Consider the following 18,817-nt stretch of genomic DNA (forward strand, 5'->3'; position numbering starts at 1 on the left):
CTGCTGGCAGGAGTGTAGGGCCGTTAGTGAGAGGGTAATTGCAATGACTGTTCCAGGGTACAAGTTGTCAGGGCAGGTAGATCAGGTGTTTACAGCAATAGATGAGCCAGAGAATTATTGTCTGTACCCAGTGGATGTGAGTTTAATACTTCAACAGCGGTGTGATTTGTCCCTTTCTGACCAGCAGCGAGAGCTGCTGCGGAGCAGTGTGTTTACCGGGTTGTGACTTGCACAGGTTTCCTAAAATAGTTGGTGAAAGGGGATCACGGTATCTAAGAGCATGATGTAAATGGCACATAGGCTGCACAAGGAACTGCTGACAGCTGCCGGTGGTGCCCGAGCTCTGCTGTGACAGCAGCCGTGACAGCCCCTGCTCTGGGGACCCTGGCTCCAGCTGGAGACAGATGTCCGTGGGACAAGCTGGTGCACACTTGGTCTAATCCAGAAGGTGGCAATGGCAATCCATAGACACGGGCTGGCTTGGAAATGGGGATTTCTTGGCGGTGTGGCCCTTGTATTTAGGGGATGTTTTCAGATGGCTGCTCCAAAGAGGCAGCGTGGTGGCTGCTGCTCCGTGTGCGCTGGCTGGGGAGTTGGCTCTTCTCCCAGCAGCAACACCAAACATCACAGAAAATAGACTTTACTGTGAAACGTGCCCGTGTCCCACGGATGTTTTGGTTGATTTGTAAGGTCGATCTCCTTGCACATTTTTATGCATTTATGTCTGTCTCCTTCCTTCCTTCCTTCCTTCCATGACTAGTTTTGCCTATTCCATGCTGGGCTGTGATGTTCCCAAGCAGCTCTGTTACATTCCCAAACAGCTGCTGCTTCCCCAGCCATGCACTCTGCAACAGGACCCGGGCGGCAGTGCCTGCCTGGCTGCCCAGTGGTCACAGCTGCCTGCCAGTCCCCTTGGATCTAGTTACTGAGACATCTGGGGATGGAAAAGCATAATGTTCCTTCTGTTATTGTCCTTCTAGTGCATTTACTCACCTCTCAGGCCAGAAAGTACTAAAAGCGCACGCAGTGAAGCCCGTTAGCAGAGAGATGCTCCAAGCTTGGTCCCCAGCAGAGGGTAGTGTCAGCCTCCGCGTGTGGGTCAGCAGCTTCAGCCCTGGCTGGCTGTCCTTCCCTGGTCTGTCCCTCCCAGGCTGGCTGTCCTTCCCAGCAGTGCCAAGGGGCAGGAGAGGGGGGCACCAGCTCTAGCACAAAATTCCACCTCTTTAATTGCTGCCTTTTAGCTTTAGGTGCATCCTGAAAGCAGTGCCCAGGTCCTCTCCATGGACCCCATCTTGTTTCAGGACATTCGTATCCACTGGTACGTGTGCTGGGTACATGCTCCCCACTGAGCCTTGCCGTACAGATTTGGGGTTGATTTTTTTTTCTGCTATCAAAAATACGCTCGCCATCAGCTGCTTTGACTGTTGCAGAGGTAGGTGAGAAGCTCGCTTGCTTCAACACCTCCCACGCAGAAGCTGGCTTTGCAGCTGCAACGATTGTTCCTAAGTGTCCAGGGGCCAAGTGTGCTTTTTATTACGCAGTAAAAAAGCCAGGCTGTAGCTAGCAGCTTTAATTATACACATATAATAAATCCCTCTGTTGTCCTCTACCTACAGACCTGACCTCACAAGGCAGACAAGCACAGAGGCAACCAAAATTATCCCTGGCAGGACTCCACTCCTTTCGGTAGCCTTGGGATTCCTGCCTGGTGGGTGCTGCTGGAGACCGAGCCTGAGAGCAGAAAGAAAAGCCTCAGCAAAAACTAAAAGAACGAGAAAGTTATTCTGAGAAATCAGCTCCGCAGGGTATGGGGAAGCAGGGACTGGAACCAGCATGCTGATGGGTACACCCAGGGCAGGGTGAGCATGGCATGATCCCGAAGGGAGCAGCACCCACATGCCCCCATCCCACACTCTGGCCAGAGGACCAGTGGGCACTGCACCCAGCCGGAGCTGGGACAGACGGTGTGTCAGCCCATCAGGCTAAGAGAAATGCCTTATGATAAAACAAATAATAATAATAATAAGCCTACCAAACTTTCCTTGGAATATTAAACAATTGTTTTTCATTCTTTGGAGGGATCCTCCGTCCTAGATTGAAAACGAAGTATCATGCCACTAGGGTCGCTCTTCTTTATCTCCACTTGGCTACATTTGGAAGAGATTAGTGTTGCATTTGTTTGACATCCAGGTTAATAGCTTCCCTTCGTCCCAGTCTCGGCTTCCGGCTCTGGCTATCTGGAAAGCCAGGCTGGAAATTAATCGGCAAACTCTGGGGAGAGGATCTCGGAAGAAAACTCAGAGCAGATTTGAAAGAGGCTGCTCTAAACCGTGCTGATTTGGCTGGAAGCCACTGGTGAAAATTAGAGATTTTTCAAGAGTTTGCTGCCGAGGAGTTAATGGCTGAGAGTTGAGGTTTTTAATAAATACACTAGTAATTAATTATAGGAGTTGTCTTCATGTTGGGAAGTCAAGGAATACGATCGCCTGCTTGGGTTGAACAACTCCCCTGCAGTATTTGCAAACCAAACAGGAGACTGGGGGGGGGGGGGGGGGGGGGGAGGCACCCTCGGACAAAGCCCGGTGCTGGGTGCAGACCCCCGGCTCAGGTCCTGCCCCTGCCCCCGGGACCGTGCGTGTGCCGGGCCGGTGGGGGAGCACGAGGGTCCCGGGCGGGGGCGCGGGGGGAGGGGGGGGGCACCCCGGCTGCAGAGTGGGGACGGCAGCTCTGTCCCCCCAGGGCCAGTGGGAAGAGAGAAGCAGCACCGGGGCTCGGCGCGGTTTTCCCGGAACAGGGAGCGAAGGAGCAGTGGCGGAAGGGAGCGAGGGGACAGAAAAAGGGAAAAATACAAAATAATAATTAACCAAAAAAAAAAAAAAGGGGATAAGAGCCGAGGCGGCGTGGAGCGCAGCCGGCCCCCCCCACGGAGCCCGGGCTCCCGCAGACAAAGGGGCAGCGGGGGCCCGGCAGCCCCTCCCGCCGGCCCGGGGCGGGGGGCAGCGCTCCCCCCGGCCGCGCAGGTGGGGCGGGCAGCGGGGGCTGCCCTCGGGGCAGGGGCCCAAGTTGCGGGGGGCGGCGCCACCGTGCCCCGTGTGCCCCCCCCCCCCGCTTTGTTCCCGGGAGGATGCGGCGCGCCTAGCGCCGGCCGAGGCGGTGGGGCCGCGGCGGGGGCAGGGGCAGCCCTCCGCCGGAAAACTCCGCGCCGCCCCCCTTCCTCCTCCTCCTCCTCCTTCCTCCTCCTTCCTCCTCCTCCGCAGAGCCCCGGCACGGAGCGATGCTTCCCCGGGCGGCGGGCGGCGATGGAGCGGGGCGGTAGCGCGGCGGCGCGGTGCAGAGCAGCCCCCCGGGCGGCCGCCCGCTGCCCCTGAGCGGCCGGGAGGAGGAGGAGGAGGAGGAGGAAGAAGAAGAAGAAGAAGAAGGCCGGGTGTGTGCGCGGGGCGGCGGCCCCGTCGGACCGCGGCCATGGAGGAGTGGCGGCAGTGCGGCCGCTGGCTCATCGACTGCAAAGTTTTGCCCCCCAACCACCGGGTGGTCTGGCCCTCGGCGGTGGTCTTCGACCTGGCGCAGGCGCTGCGGGACGGGGTGCTGCTCTGCCAGCTGCTCCACAACCTCTCCCCCGGCTCCATCGACCTCAAGGACATCAACTTCAGGCCCCAGATGTCCCAGGTAGGAGGGGGTGCGCGGGTGCGGGACCCCCCCCCCCCGAGCACGCCCTTCCCTGGGTGCGGGTGTTGCTTTCGCAAAACTTGGGGAGCGTGAATGCGAGCGGGTTTGGGGAGGGGGCGCGTGGGAGGCCGGCTGCTTCACCCCCCCCCCAAATGCTGTTCGCCCCCTCCGGGCTTTAGCTCTCGGGGCTCTCGCCGATCGTGCCCCGGCGGCCGGGGTGGGGGCAGCGGCGGTGGGACCCGCGGCCGCACGGGAAGGGGCTGCGGGGCGGGGGAAAAACACCCCGGCAAAGGGGGAAACTTCCCCCCTTGTGTTTACAGTCATCGCGGAACAAAAGCAAAGGGCAGGGCTGGGGGGGGCTGGGGGGGGTTGGAGGGGGCGCCCCATCCGCTTTGATGAGCTGGGGGAGTGGGTGGCCCTGCGAGGGCACCGGCTGTCGGGACAAAACTTTGGCCGGGAAGATTAAAAACAAAATAAGTAAATAAATTAATAAAATCAAAAAGTGCTCCGCAAGCCTGTCCCAAGCCCGGCTGGGCAAGGGAGTGGGGCCATGCGGTGCCCCAGCTGCCTTCCTCCTGCTCTTCGGGTCTGGGAACTTCATAGGGCTCTCTTCCTGGAAGGTTTTCCAGTTTCTGGGTGTTTTGGTGAAAGCAGGCTTAACCAAATTGGGAAAAAAAAAACCCCAAACCAGTTGTAGTTGTTTTGGGTTTAAATGCTTACGTTTTTGCAAGCTGAGCTGCGTGGCATTTGCATGGGAATCGGGAAGTGAAATCAATTTAGAAGCAGATTAAAGGGGGCACTTTGTCCTCCCTACCCCCAGCCCCTGCGTTGGCAAGTGGAAGGTAGACTGCTGGCTTTTGTTTTGGAACAACAACAGGTTTTATTGGTAAAAGCAAGGGGAAATTTCCTGGTAGCAAGGGCATGTGAGCCTCTTTTAACTTTATGGAAGCATTCAAAGATAAATAATGTATGATGTGAACGAGAGTTCTGGATACGTGCTGTGCAACCACCCTGCTTACCCGGCCAGCACCTTTCCCTTCTTCTTGCCAGAGTTTTGTTCCAGGACAATGGTTTTCATCGAGATGTGACCCCCTGTGCTGGGGGGCTGCAGTGGCTGGGGGCAGCCGGGAGCCACCAGCTTCCCTGCGAGGCACCCGGACCCGAAGCTCTGGAGCCACGCTTTGGGGAGCGGAGCATGTTTTGCTGCCTGCGTGTGAATGTGAGGACATTGCTGGGCTCTTGCAGACCCCCAGACTCTGGTCCTGCAAAGCAAAGGGGTGGGAAGCCCCGACTGTACGGTGAAAACCCACCCATGGCAGCTCAGGCGTTGGCGCGTGAGACCAGCTGGCGTGGAGTAAATAACAACACGTACGGATGCCTCTTCCCAGGGTGGAACAATGCTGGGAGGTTTCCTCTTCGCTTTCCAGGCTATAAACTGATCAAACTGTCTTCCGTACAAACTGGTGTTTCCAAATATAAACCGTTGCGCTGGAGCTGTAGATGTGCGAGGACTAGCGCTTTCCTAGAACACGCTGAGGATGCTCTATGTTCTATGCATTTCTTGTTTTCTTTTGAGAAAACACTATAATCCTACAAACCTCATTTCAGCCCAGGATTTGCCCTGTGGGGAGAATGCAGAAAGGGGTTTAAAACGGTAGCTGAGATCTAGGGAAGATCTCGGTGGGTAGGAAACTCTTGCTGCCCTTGCTGAGGCAGGTGGTGCTTGTTGGAGGTGAGAGCTTACAGCCCAGCTGTCCTTAACGAAACTGCTTAATGAAATACCACACTTGGCCGCTTTCCGGGCCGTGGGAGGGGTGTGAGTGGAACTGGCAGGATCGGGTGCTTTGCTGGTTGCCTCTGCTAGAACCCAGTGGTCAGAGCGGACCGGCACAGCCTGGCCAAAGCTGAGCCCACGCGGGCGCGCAGAGCTGTGGCCAGGCTCAGCTGATGCTTGTCCTCGGCCAGGATGGGACCCAAGTCAATCAAGACTTGAATCGTGATTTGGTGTTTCTTGGGCAGTTCTGGAGTTTGGGAATCTGGCATCTCCCCCAGGGTAGCTGCATCTTGCTGCTCCTCTGTGCATCTGCAGCACGGGCAGCCCAGGGAGGAGAGGGGGGCTCTGAGCCCCGCCGGGGTGGGGACGCGTGTCCCCACCGTGCCTCAGCCTTGCTGCAGCTATCCATGAGTGGTTTAGCCTCTCCGGATCAAATTTGAGAAGAAGAGTGTAGGAACCCATCATTGTCACGCAGCTGTGATATGTTCAGACACAAGGGTAGGGATGTGCAAGACAGAGCGTGCCTAGAAACTTCAGAGGTGGTTTTTGAGGATAAAGGCACACTTAGCCTGACTGGCTGGGCTGGCTAACCAGCCGTTTGCCTTATTACAGAGCTGTTTTTTTAATTAATCAGCCAAAATGCCAGGGGACAAGACAGTTGTGCTAGACTTGAAACATCCAGCAATATTCTGTCATCCACCTTTCTCAGTGAATTAAATGGGGTTGTACAGGTGTGTGATGAGAAACAGATTTTTGCCTGAGGTGAGCATCGTTCCAAAGGCCAGAGGTGAAATCACATCTCTGCCAAGAAAGGCTTTAAGATCCAGACACTGGTGTGTGTTTGTTTGGTAGGTTGTTGTGGTGGGTTTTTTTTTCCATCCTCTTCCATGCTGATTTGTTTTTACTTGCAGCTGTTGAAGGTGTGCTGGGAGGTGAGGGATCCTGTTTGCAGCGCATCGAGGCCAGGGGGAGGGATGGGGAGGGATGCAGGGGCTTGTGCTGCCTGCTGGGGAGGGATGGACTGGTGTCCCCATCCTCCAAAAACCTTCCTGTTCTTGCTCAGCAGGGAAACCAGGCTGGCCACACAGCAGTAGTTTACTACTTGATTTTTAAATAAATAAATAGAGTAAAATCACCTCATTGCATTGCAATCTGTAGTTTGCTTTAGTTTCATGCTCCGTTCCAGAGACCCAAGACCAGTGCTCAGTGGTGCCTGGCAGGATGGGATGCCCCAAAGCTACTGAACCTCCACAGAGACTAACAAAATAAACAGGAAAAAAAGTTTTAAAGTCCGGTTCTCTTCTGAGAGTCGGAGGGTGTGAGGCCAGTTTTGATGAGCCTGGAGTAAAACTTCATTTCTGCTAATTGCTTTTGCTGTAGAGGACATTTCTGGAGAGCTGGGAAGTGGGATGAGTGGACTTGCCCTCGGTACTTATTGATCATTATGCCTATTACTGTGATTGGATTTTTGGGGATGTAATTCAAGCTGGTTTGTCAGCCAGCTGTGAGAGCGTGATGCAGAGGATGTCTTTATTTGCAAATGGGAGCAGATGTAGCAGCCCTCGGGCTTGCAGTCCCTGTCCCTTGTGCACAGCACTCAGGACAGTGTTTCTCCCTCGTCCCTGTGCAGAGCCATCGCCAGAACCCCGCTTCTTCCCCCGCTCCCCTGGAGCTGGTACTGATTTCCAGTCCTCTGACACTGTGTGGTACAGCTGCTTCTGCAACCCAAACTCCTTTTGTGAATAAGATGGAGATCACAGAGCTTTGAATTTTCATCGATAATTAGGTTTGAATTGTAATTTTGTGAAGTCTCTGGTCAGATACAAATTAAGTGACTATTCACTTGTGCTTCCTCATGGCGAGACATAAAAAAATATGTGCAATAAAAAATTGCACATTTGGGTGAGGTTGATATTTGATGGTGTGGGGTTTGGTTTGTTGGTTTTTTGGGGTTTTGGGTTTGTTGGGTTTTTTTTTAATATTTTTTTTGCATTGGCCTGAGATAAAATTAATCCCTCCTGACAGGGACTTGGATGCGTACCGAGGTTGGTAGGGAAGCTCTGATGAGCCCTGCCGCGGGCTCTCCCTGCTCAGGCGACGTCAGGTCTGTGGGCAGAGACCTCGTGGGGGCTGGATCAGCTGTGCTGGCTGCCTTTGCAGGTGGTGATGGTGGTGGGGGCTGATCAGGAGTTATCCCTGAATATGGAAAACTGGAAGACCCATGAGCTGCTTGCAGTGTGCCAGATCAGTGTCCTTTCTCTGGTGGCTTGCCAGCACCCTGGTTTAGTTCCCCTGGTGTCCAGAAGACCCGGTTCAGCCTCTTGGCGCTTGCGGCAACGCGGTGGGGGGCTGTATGGAAACATCTGGATCTTGGTGGAGTGTTTGTATCACAGGTGCCTGAGTGGCAGCGAGCAAGCAAGGTGCTGTGGGGGCTGACGGCATCGCCCAGCGTGTCTGGGGGGTCCCAGCCTGTGCTCTGCCCTCCAGAGCGTTTCTGCTCCCCAGTCTCTGCAGCTGAAGGACATGTGGGCTCCTTCAAGGAAGAAGAGCTTGGTGAAAAGCCATAACCACCAAACTCCTGCCCCATCTTCCCATTGCTCACGTACTGGCTGTCCGAACACGCTGCTGCAGTGTTATCTGCTGCAACATTGACATTCCTCCATATGTTATGACAGCTGGAAATTGGTACCTGCCCCACAGCGGTTGTGCCCTTCTAGGGCTTGGTCATGCGGTTCGTTTTAACGTGAAAACTCCCGTTGATGATTGTTTTGCATTCACCCTTCCTTTAAGGTTGGCTTGGACATGGCTGAATACTTTTTTTCATGCTTCAGAATCTCTTGGATACTTGAAATGAAGCAGCCATATGTTTAATATGTGTATTTGTGTGTGCACAGACTTCAAGTTAGCAGTAACGGTCAGCTCATTAAGGAGTCTTACTTTGAAGCATATTGACATCTCTCGAGAGATAATCCATCTCGGTCTGCAGCGCCTGGAGGTTTTATTAGGGCTCTTGAGACTGATGAGACACAGCAAATGTAATTGGCATGATGACTTGGCTGCCCACCGCTCTGTTTTGCTCTGATTAAGGGACCACGCAGACAAGCGGCTTCCCACGATTGATGGGTGTCATGCCCTGCACTGGGCTGAACTGCCAGGTGGCTTCACGGCTGCTGGTTTTTCTGGAGGATGCTGATGATTCGGTATCCGGGTTCCATGTATTGATCACGTAGGTGCTCCTCTGCCATGCGGGTGGGAGCAGGTGCTCGGTACCATTTCCCCCAGGTATATGGGAGATAAAGACACGTTGGTGTATTTGGTACCGGTAATTATTCGCAAAGCTTTGGGGTTTTTTTAACATGCCACTTGAAGGCTTTATAGTGACAGTGCTTGAAATTACTTCCACGTGTCATGATAGCCGTTAAATATAATTGAGTATTATCAGAGCTGACTGGGTAGGTGTGGTGTTGGAGCAAGGTCTGTGTAGCTGCTCTCCGATTTACCCTGCTCAGGTCCTCAGGCTTTTTTATTTACTCTCTGCTGCTCGAAATTGAGTTCTGTTCCAAAAAAAGGCTATAAAAAATGGCCTCATTACATATCCCTGTTTACTGTGTCTCAGTGACTTCCCGTTCGGATGTGCTGAGCTTTACAAAGGGAAAAAAGGTGCTCTGTCTTGTACGGCCGATCTCGTGAGCTCCTTGCAAATAGGAACGGATTGCAGTCCTTCTTCCCGGCCCCCTCCGTGCCTCCTGCATGTCAAACAGCACCCTGAAACTTGTGTCAGATAGAGGTGGCACCCCCTCTTCTCAGTTGTTCGGCGAGGTTGTGAGATAGAACTGAACCTGGAGCTGAAGGCTTATATGTATTCTGTTGGGGCAGGAGGCGGCGGAAAGTGTTAGATGGATCCTGCTGGCTGTGCCAAGAAGCATGAAAAGCAGTGAAAACTGCCCTCCCGCCCAGTGATTGATGAGAGTTTAATACCTGCACTAAATACCTAGCAGGAACAGGCTCCTGAATGAATGGATGCCATTAAAAACACAAAGCCAAAAACCCAGTCAATTTGGTGGTTTTTCAAGTTGGGACCAGTCTTGGAAGCTGCTTTCTATCTCAACAGCATGTTGATGAGCTGTGGAAAATGCTCGGCTTGTCCATCCTTCTTGGTGGGGACCCTTGGTGCTGGGTGTACTGCCAAGGAGCCGGGGTACCTTGTTGCTTGGTTCCTCCAGGGAGAAAGAGGCAATTCTTTTGGCGATGGCACTTGTGATGCTTAAATGTTGTGGCTGTGTCTGAGCAAGGAATTCGGGCTGCAGGAATTTAGGTTAGATCAAGCAAGGTGTGTGTTGGACCTGCAGTTGTACTGAAGGGTTGAGCATCGCCACCTCAGCTGTGCCCAGCGGGATGCTGCTGATCCATCACCCTGTGTTGGGCCTCGCGTGTGTGGAAGACCCTGGCTTGTGCCGTGGACCCTTTGCTTTCTTCAGCCGACCTGCAGCCAGCAGGGACCTGATTCTTGGCACTGACAAAAACATTGCTTCAGACTGACCTTAGGGCAAATTTTTGATCTGCTTCTTTGTCCCTTCTTAAAGAGAAACCCCTTTTTTTTTCCTGGTGTTTGAACTTTTTCCCTTCTCCATGTGACTCCCTCCTAAGCCTGTCTTTAGTGGTCTCAAACGTGCTGATCTGACGCATCCCAGCAGCCTAGCCTGGGGCTGCTAGGATGCTCTGGGCAGGGTTGGGGGTGGGAGCACCAGGGTCCCACTGATGCAGGGCACGGTGTAAGCGAGGGGGTGGGGGGGGATTACTGCGGAGGGGTGGTGGAGGCACGTAAGTACAGTAAGATTTGCAACACCTCTGGGAAAGAAAGACTATCCTCTGCTTTGGTTTTTAAAGCATGGATCCCCTTTCTTAGAGCTGCACAGCAGCTTTTTCCGCTCCCCCTTCTCCATCCTCGCAGTACCCTTGACATCAGTTGGATCCCTTGGACTCTCAGTGATCTTAAAATGGTCCCCACAGCTGCTCTCCCAGCAGTCAGCACTGCTTCCCAGATCTCTGATCCCACCCGAAGACTTGCTCAGTGCCCCATGGGAGTGACCTGCTCTCACGTTAATGCCGAGTCCATCTGTCTGCCCAGCTGTCCGTGCAGCATCCCGGGACTGGTGGGATCACCGTGCCGCTTCGGTGAGTGCTGGCCCCGGGCAAAGCCTGGTCTTGTCCCTGCTGCCAGCCTGCAGTGTCACCCCCAGCTCTCCTGTGGGTATTAGCCCGAGGGCTTTAATTTAGCCACTCCTCGAGGTGACTTGTGTGTTACCCTACAGCTGCCTCCTGGGTTCTTCTGCCACCCCGGCAACGTGTTTCGCTTGTTCTAAGCTGTGTGCCCTCTAATGCTCCTTCTGTAAGCGGGGCGGGAGGACCTTCTTTTTCAGAGCAACTATAAATTAAGTCTGCATTTGCCAACTTCAAACTCAGTGTTAATGAAATGACTTTTTCCAGTGCTTTATCTCCCCTTCAAGAAAAAGCCTGGAAAAAGGTCTGTTTCTAATTAAACTGACTTCCCCCCCTCCTCCTGTTTTCTTTGGTTGCAGCTCAGGGCTGCGCTCCATCCGATGATACAACTCGGATGCAACCCCTCCTTGCCCTCCACCCTCCGCGATGGCTCGGAGCCTCCCGTGTTTGCAGCGGGGAGGCCGGCAGGGCTGGGGCTCTCAGGTGGACGTTGGCCACACCAGTGAGCAAAGCCTATAACTCCATGCATAACAAAACTGCTGCTGGAGCACCTGCTGTCCGGGTCTCTTACGCCTTGGGTTTATTAGTGACCTTGCAAGCGCTGAGCCCTGTCATTGTGATCTGCTTATTGTCAGTTCCGTACTGCGGCTGCTTTGGGGAGTGTTGGAGTGGGATCCTGTTCTGGATTAGTTCAGCCCTGTTGAGTCCAGTCCATGGTAATGGTAAGGTTTGGCTAAGATGCCCTAACCTGAAATTTGACTTGTAATTGGACCATCTGAGGCCTGCCCTTGTGTCAGAGGATGTTCTTGCTCTAGCAAAAGGGCTCTGCTATAGAAAGAACTGGAAAAAATATGGCTGCAGGTGCGTCAGGTGGCTAATCTGTGTGTAGGCTCAAAGCCCTGTTGCTCTGCAAAGAAAAAATAAACCCAGTTATCCTCAGGAGAAGTCACTGAAGAGTAGTAGTGTGGCCATCAAATTTCCCAGCCTGTCTAACCAAGTTTTGGAACTTCCCTAGTTTTAAGAGCTCTTGTCCTCTGAAGTCCCCAAGACAGCTGTCTTGACCTGATGGGAGGGCTGCAAGCGCTCCTGGTGCGGAGCAGAGGACAAGGGACGCTGCCTGCCCGTTCTCTCTTGTCCACCCAACGCGCCATTGCTTGGGTAGCAAAAGGTGATGTGAAATCTCTTCTTGTTTCGTAACCCGTCTGGACAGCAAGGGTTCAGCTGGAAGGGCCTCCGCCGCCTGCTTGGAAAGCCACCAGCCTGAGTCACATCCTGACTCGCTCTGCTCATTTGGCTCCTGGGTGGTGTGATCCAGTGAACTCCCCCGTCAGTGGACTCTGTCAGGTTGCCCCTGGTAGAGACCCACTTGTATATCAGCTTTTATTTGCCGCAATGCCGCTCAGCTTCTCTGGATTGCATTTGCCAGGCTTGCCGGACCTGGGGAGCATCTCCCATCTTGCCCAGCGCCCTGTATCAGCAGTGGCATCGGCTCTGTGTTCTCTCCCGGGCCATGCTGGTGGTGAACCTGCGTTGGCAAAGGGAGATGCCGACGGCTGCCTCTGGGTGTGACGAAGGTGGTGGCAGTGGCAAGGTTGGGAGGGATTTGCACCTCTCGGGGACGTGCGCTCCTGCGTTTGGCAGTGAGCTCCGTGCCCGGCTCCATCGGGATCGCGGCGTGGGGCAGCTGCCTGCGTCGGGGCTCTGCCCCCAAACGAGCGGCGTTTGATAAACGGGGAGAAGGGGAAGGTTAAAAGGTTCCCGTAGAGGAAATCTGCTCCTGCTTTTCAAGCATACGCTTTGATACTGATGGAGGGGGGAGTAAATTGGCCCTTTTATAGCATTCATATCTTTTGTTGTGTTTTATAGTGGTTTACAGCTAAATAGAACATCTGGTATTTGAAAGGGGCTGAGGAGGGAACAGAGGAGGCTTGTAGATCAAGAAGGGGAGGAGCGGGAGAAGTGATTTGTGTTTACTGCTGCAAACACAGAATTATCTGTGAAATCCGCTGAACTCATGTGCATGACGAAAGTATTCGGCCGCGTGGAAAACAAATGTGCGCCCCAGCCCTGAGCAGCCAGCACAGCGAGCCCTGCGCTCCGCGACGAAGCCGGGACCGCACCAGACCTGTGGATGGGACGAGCTCCACCATTCCCATGGGAAATCCCCACGGCAATGCCTCGTGCAGGACCCATCGGTGTGTCCTTGCTGAGCACTGATCCCCCCGACTGCTCTGAAGGGAGAAGCACTGTATAAACTGGTTTTGCTTTCTAGGACGGGCTGTTTGGCTCCTTTGGGTTTATTAGGTACCTGGCACGTTCACAGCTGGGCTGGGAGCATCCGAGTTCATGCAAGGATGCAGGTCTTCTGTAAAGTGGAACCCTGTTCCTGAGGGGTTGGGCTCATCTCTGTGGCAGAAACAAGAATGGGATATATATAGATATATATATATATATATATGTATGCATGTAATGGGATATGTACATATATATGTGTATATAAAATCACGTTTTTTTAAGAGCTGGAGTGTGTTGAACACTGGAGATCCCAGGCGGAATGGCATGTCCCCAGGACAGGAAATGTGTACAGCATCGTGGGCAGGCTTGTGTGTGTATGGAGTCCCTTTGCGTTTATGGGAAGCACTTTCTCATTGAAGTGATCTTCCAAGAAAGTCACTGATCAGCCTCAGAGAGGGAAGGAGACGAAAAAAAAACCCCCCAAAAAACCCCAAACCAAAACAAACAGACAAGTCTCATTAGCTGTGTGGGAGAATGGTGACTTAGAAAATAAAAGAAAAACTCTTCTGGTAAAGCCAGTATGTTACTTTGAAGAGTTTTATGCTCCCCCTGCCCCCTTTACAGATCAACTTCTACATTTTTTTCTGTAAAGCTGCTGCAGGGTTTGGGGCTGTTTTCTGGGAATTGCTGCTGCAGCAGCAGCAGTGCTGTGCGGCTCCGGGCTCACGGCTTTCCATCGGGTCACTGCTGTACGCAGGGGCTCGCTCTGTGCAGTGAGATGTGGCTTTGTAATGGTGATCTGGCACCAAGGTCTCAAGTGGGATGGCCATGGTGATTGCAGAGCTCTGGTTTTGGGGGCCAAAGCGTTATCACGATGCTGGTGGCAGCCTGTGGCTGCCAGCTCCGGGGTGATGCTTGCAGGACCAGCCGGGGTGTCTGCTCCTTGTATAGTGCTGCAGATGGACAAAGGTGTCTTTCAGCAAAATTGTTAGTTTCCAAGCAACAAAATAGACCTAAGAACTTAATATTGCTGAGGGACCAGGAGTGTGGAGCCAGCCGGTGTGGCAGCGAGCAGCCCGGGAGGAGGGCTGGGTGTGCATTCCGCCTGCCCAGCTCCGGGCTCCCTCCAGAAAGGTGGATTTTTCTGTGTGAAGTTGCAGGACGTGAAATGTCAGTGTTTGCACTGGGGTTTGCTGACTTGCCCTGTCCATGCTGGACTGGTCTGTGCCAGGAGCTGATATTCCCAGGGGGTTATCCGTGCGCCACCTGCCCCTGCTCATCTCTCCCCGTGACCGTGACTCACCGAGCATCTCGCTGCGTAGGTCATCTTTTGTTTGTGAAACCAACGGGAGATTAAGAGTCTCTCTTACTGGAGCACAAGTATTTTTACATAAAACTGGAGGTTTTGATGGGCCTTGTAAAATAATTAAAAAAAATCAGATAAATCAAGGAGCTTGCCAGATGTGAATCACCCTGCGCTCTGCATTTTCATGTTACTGTGATGGGGGCTGGGTGCTGGACAGCACTGCAAGTTTATTACCTAACTTTAACCTTTTCTTGTACATAGTTTGAGTTTTGGTTTCTCCAGCAGCCAGGGATAGGGATGTTCGTGATGGAGTGAGGACACTTTCAATGGGCTTCCTGGCTTTAATTGCTGCCTCTTCCCACCTCTGCCTGGCATCTTTCTGCACGACGCCATCAGTTTCTGCCTGATGAGAACTTAGTCTGAGATACAGAAAACTTGGTCAAACGTCCTGAGCTATTGGCAGCAAAACCTGTTCCTTGCAACAGGGTGGGTGGCTGGGAGGCTGTGACGGAGGAGCGATGCAGCCGTGATAAAGCAGCCCTGGCAGGGAAAGGCGAGCGGGGCCGTGCAGAAGTTTTGCTCATCCCTCGAGGGCTGGAAGGCTTTACAGCCTCGGCGTGTTTGGGTGCACGTCGCCAAGCTTTACCTGCACGGAGGAACACTTAAACATTTTTATTTTTTTTTTTTCTTAAGGGTGACAAAGGTTAGAAGTAAATTTCCCTTGTATTGACAGCTCGGTTATCTCAGGAAGGATAATGAGGAAGCTTTAATGAAACTACAGTATCTGCTGGAGAGTGGGTTTTCTTAGACAGGTTGTTGCAAGAAGCATTTCTAATTAGAGAGAGATTTAATTCCAGATTTTTGTCATTCCTCCCCCTCCTTCCCTCTTAATTATATTTGCTAACGTGTTTAACAGCTTTCCCTTCAGAAAAGAACAATTTATTCAAAGGTCATAAATAGATTCTGGCATTAATTACTCCAGGAGCCACACTGGGCTACACTGGAGAAACAGACTTCCATGGGGAATCTAAACCTTTCGCAGTTGGATCTGTCTGTGGTTGAAATGACTTGGTTGGGGTGTGTGTGCAAACAAAGACAGACACCCCCTCAAAAAAAAAAAAAAAAAAAAAGTTATTACATCCACATTTGTGCCCAAGTTTTTAAAGCCCACAGGGATCTTGTAGCTAATTTCCCTGAGTTATTGCAACAAGCCTGTAAATCACATCATCTCCCTTGATCTCTCTATCTTTGTTTTATATCATTTGGGGGTATTTTTATCAATTAGTTTTCAATCCTGTCGTTGCTGTCGATGCCGCACTGGAGAAGGGGCTGTGTCTAGTTGCAGGGAGGACAAAGCGTGGTCCCCTCGCTGGCCACACTTCTGCTGGGGACCACCAGCTGCACCAGCAGCAGGATGGGGCTGAGCTGTTCCCCTCGGTGCTAAACACCCCGCAACAAACCCTCAGCCTGGCACCCGGATTAGGTTAATAGTTTTTGTAACCTCCAGATTTTGGAGCGGCTGGAACATCTGTTCCAAGTGATAATAAAGCAGGGCTGAGGGGGAATTAGCATACAGCTGCCAGGGTGGGTGAAAGTCTATAGAAAAAAAATAATGAATTTATTGATGGAAGATGAAGCCTCATTGCATTTTCATAGTTCCTTGTGATTTTGGCAGTGTGGGCAACATCTGTTCCTTTGCAAGGGGAAAGGACGGGGCTGTGATATGGGACTCTGATGTACATTTAAGACTTGAGTGTCCTTTGTTTCATCGTTGCAGCCCTCACCCAAAGCCAAGCGTGCTGCTGCCTGCCTTGGGCTCTTTTTGAGCATTTCTCTGGCATGGTTAGATCCGCCAGATGAGCCCTATTGCCCGGCTGGAGCTGGGCTCCCTCTGTGTGTGTGGGGAATATTTAATGTCTGTTGGAAATAGCTCTGCTTTCTGGATGGGGGTGCGCTGTGCGCGGGATCCAGAACCCGAGCATCTCGCAGTGGTGTGGGATGCCCTGGCCCTGCCTTTTCAGGCTGCTGCCTATGTGCAGGGCTGTGGTTGGGCTCACACCTCTCTGCCTGCCGAGCGTGGTGGCGAGGACCAGCTCAGCGCCCACCGTGGAAGCAGGGAGAGGAGGGCTGCGAGCCTGGGTGGACCCACCGAGGGGGAGAGCAGCTTACCTGGCTGGGGACTGAGCAGGTGTGCGTTACCCCTGCGCTTCCCTGCCTGCCTCTGTGCTGCTCGCACCTACTTGAAATGTAGGGGCGGGGGATTTTATGAAATGGTGGCTCCGTCGTGGCTGGAGCAGTTGTGGAGACAAACAGGAGCAGCAGTGGATGCTGAGGGTGAAGTTGGGTGGGCAAGAGCCCTCTGGGGAGGGTGTCCCTGGCAAGGCCAGCAGGCATGTGGTCCCCAAACTGGCTGCAACGCCTCAGCCCATCTGCAAGCATCTGGGGGTTATTAATAAAGGTCTTTTTGTTGTAACGTGGCTCTGCTGGGGTCATCGGGAGATGCAGGTCTGTGTCGGCACTGCCAGGATGCCTTTGTCTGTGCTGGTTCCTCTCCATCCTCTGTCAGTCCCAGGGACCAGCATCCTGCTCACCCACTGTCTCTCCCGGGCAGGCGTCTGACCTGCGGCTTTGCGCTACCAGCAGGTATCAGCAGTCTTGTTAAGTATTTCTGTGACTCTTCTTTCCTGGTGTTTTTCTGGAAGACCCAGCTCCTGGAGTCCTGTGATGTGAGAATTTAATTTTCTCCTTAAGGGAAGACAGACAGACAGGTATGGAAGCTGTTGCTTTCATTACATTGGGGAAATGCATAAAACCATGACTGAAGTGCTCTCTGAAGCCTCATAGACTTGAAAGCGAATTTAAAATACTCAAGTTTTAAAATTTATAAAGCAGAGTGATTACTGACGAACAAGTATTTTGAATTCCCCTCCGTGTAAAATAATAAAAAATGAAACTGAAATCAACGCATGTTCAGCTTTAGGCTCCAACAAACGTTGACTAAGTTAATAGTATTATCTTTGACATGCGTGGAGAAGAATGATCTTAAGCAGGGTGAAACATCTGGTTTAACTGGGTGTAAGTAAAAGGAGTGACAGTAAAACTTCTGGAGGTGAAAAGCAGCCTCGTAATTCCGTGGGGGCAGGGAGGAACTTGCCAAAGACAAGGCTGTGTATTTGCATCTGTGTTGGACCTCCTGAGCCGGAGCAGAGGAAAGCACTTCTGTAACCACCAGGTTGTGTTTGTTCTTGTCCTGGGGACAAGAAGCCAAGCCATTTGTCACTGAGCACTCAGTTGTGCAGATGTGGAAGGACGAACTGCTCAAATCCCCTTTCTCGTTGTTTTTTTTTTTTTTTTTTTTTTTTTGTCCCCCCTAAGATTCAGAGATTTTTGGGGGGAGACGGCTCTCCTAATAACAGTGTCATGGTGTGAAGATCCTGTATAATAAAGACGAGACATCAGGTAGTGTTCTCGCTCCATAGAAACCTGTTATTCACCTGAGCAGGGCTGTTATTAGGCTGGTTCTGGTAGTGCTGCGGCAGCAGGAGCTCCCTCTGACAGAGCACGGGAGGAGACAGGACGGCAAGGGGTATTTAACTTGTCTCTGTGCTCAAGGTAACTTAACTACTGCTTGGTTTTGTCTTTGTCACGTTAGCAGCCAGGCTTTGTCATGTGTTTGAGTGCTGAAGAATAAATGGAGAAGTTCTCCTCCCTCCACCCACTTAGTGTTTTCCTCAAAAAATGGAAAAAATGCCTTTTGGCGACGCTTGGCCATCCCGCCCTGCGTTGTGCAGGGGCGAGAGTGGCGGAACGCTTTCTGGCTTGTTTCTTTCTTTGGGGTTTAACGTTTTTCAGTGTCCGTTGGGCTGAAGCTACGTTCCAGTTTCTCAGCTTCCCACCCCTTTCTCCTTGGCTCTCGGACATCCTCGTGGCCGCGCTCTGGGAGATCGCAGGGAAATGAGGGCTGACGGAGCTGGAGCCGGTGCGCAGCCCAGGGTTCATGTCACTGCTGCGGCTCCCAGCTCTCTCCCTGGGTGTTTTGGCATCGTTATTCCTGCTGGGTTTTGGGAAAAAAAAAAAAAAAAAAACAACCAACCAAAAACCAAAACCAACCCACTTTTGCAGAGATTTCTGTGGGTGGTTTTAAGAAAAACAACCCCAAAAACTCATGCAAAAATGAGGTGTCACTAATACGGTTCTGTGGGTTTAAGGCAACCATTCAAAACAGGGACTGCACTCAGTGACTGCTGTGGGCTGCTTCCAGACCCCGGTTCTGCAGGAATCTCCTGTAGCAGTGGGCTCGAGTGCTCAAAAAATCCCAAGAAACCAAACCCCAGACATTTAGATGATATTTGCATTACTTTTATTAACTCATGCATGCACGGGTCTAAGCTCCAGTTGGTACTGGTGGGCCCTTTGCAAACAGAGACCCTAATCCTGGGCAGCAGGTTATCCGGATAATTTGGGGGTACAAAGCACTGGAATCGCTTTTTAGCTGAGAAGACTGATGGGGCAGAGCAGCTCGCTGCCCCTCCACCTTTCCGATGCCTGGGGGGAGGCGGATGGGCCATGATTTTTGTAATCGAGGATTTGTTTTCTTCAAAAAGGACCCTATTGCT

General features: G+C 52.4%; 1 protein-coding gene across 6 annotated transcripts in view; it reads left to right on the forward strand.

Annotated features, from left to right (window-relative positions):
* The first annotated feature begins 3,097 nt into the window (after positions 1-3,097).
* Positions 3,098-18,817, forward strand: part of VAV2 (vav guanine nucleotide exchange factor 2) — a 149,315-nt gene continuing 133,595 nt past the window's right edge. For 2 of the 6 annotated variants that reach the window (XM_037400233.1, XM_037400234.1), the window contains exon 1: positions 3,099-3,666. In XM_037400233.1, coding sequence (XP_037256130.1) covers positions 3,463-3,666 — 204 coding nt within the window. In that variant the 5' untranslated portion in view covers positions 3,099-3,462. Of the gene's footprint in view, positions 3,667-18,817 lie in introns of all 6 variants that reach the window. The other 4 variants (XM_037400232.1, XM_037400235.1, XM_037400237.1 and 1 more) reach the window with 4 other exon arrangements.

The sequence above is a fragment of the Falco rusticolus genome, chromosome 9, assembly GCF_015220075.1.
Source record: "Falco rusticolus isolate bFalRus1 chromosome 9, bFalRus1.pri, whole genome shotgun sequence".
Classification (NCBI taxonomy): Eukaryota; Metazoa; Chordata; class Aves; order Falconiformes; family Falconidae; genus Falco; species Falco rusticolus.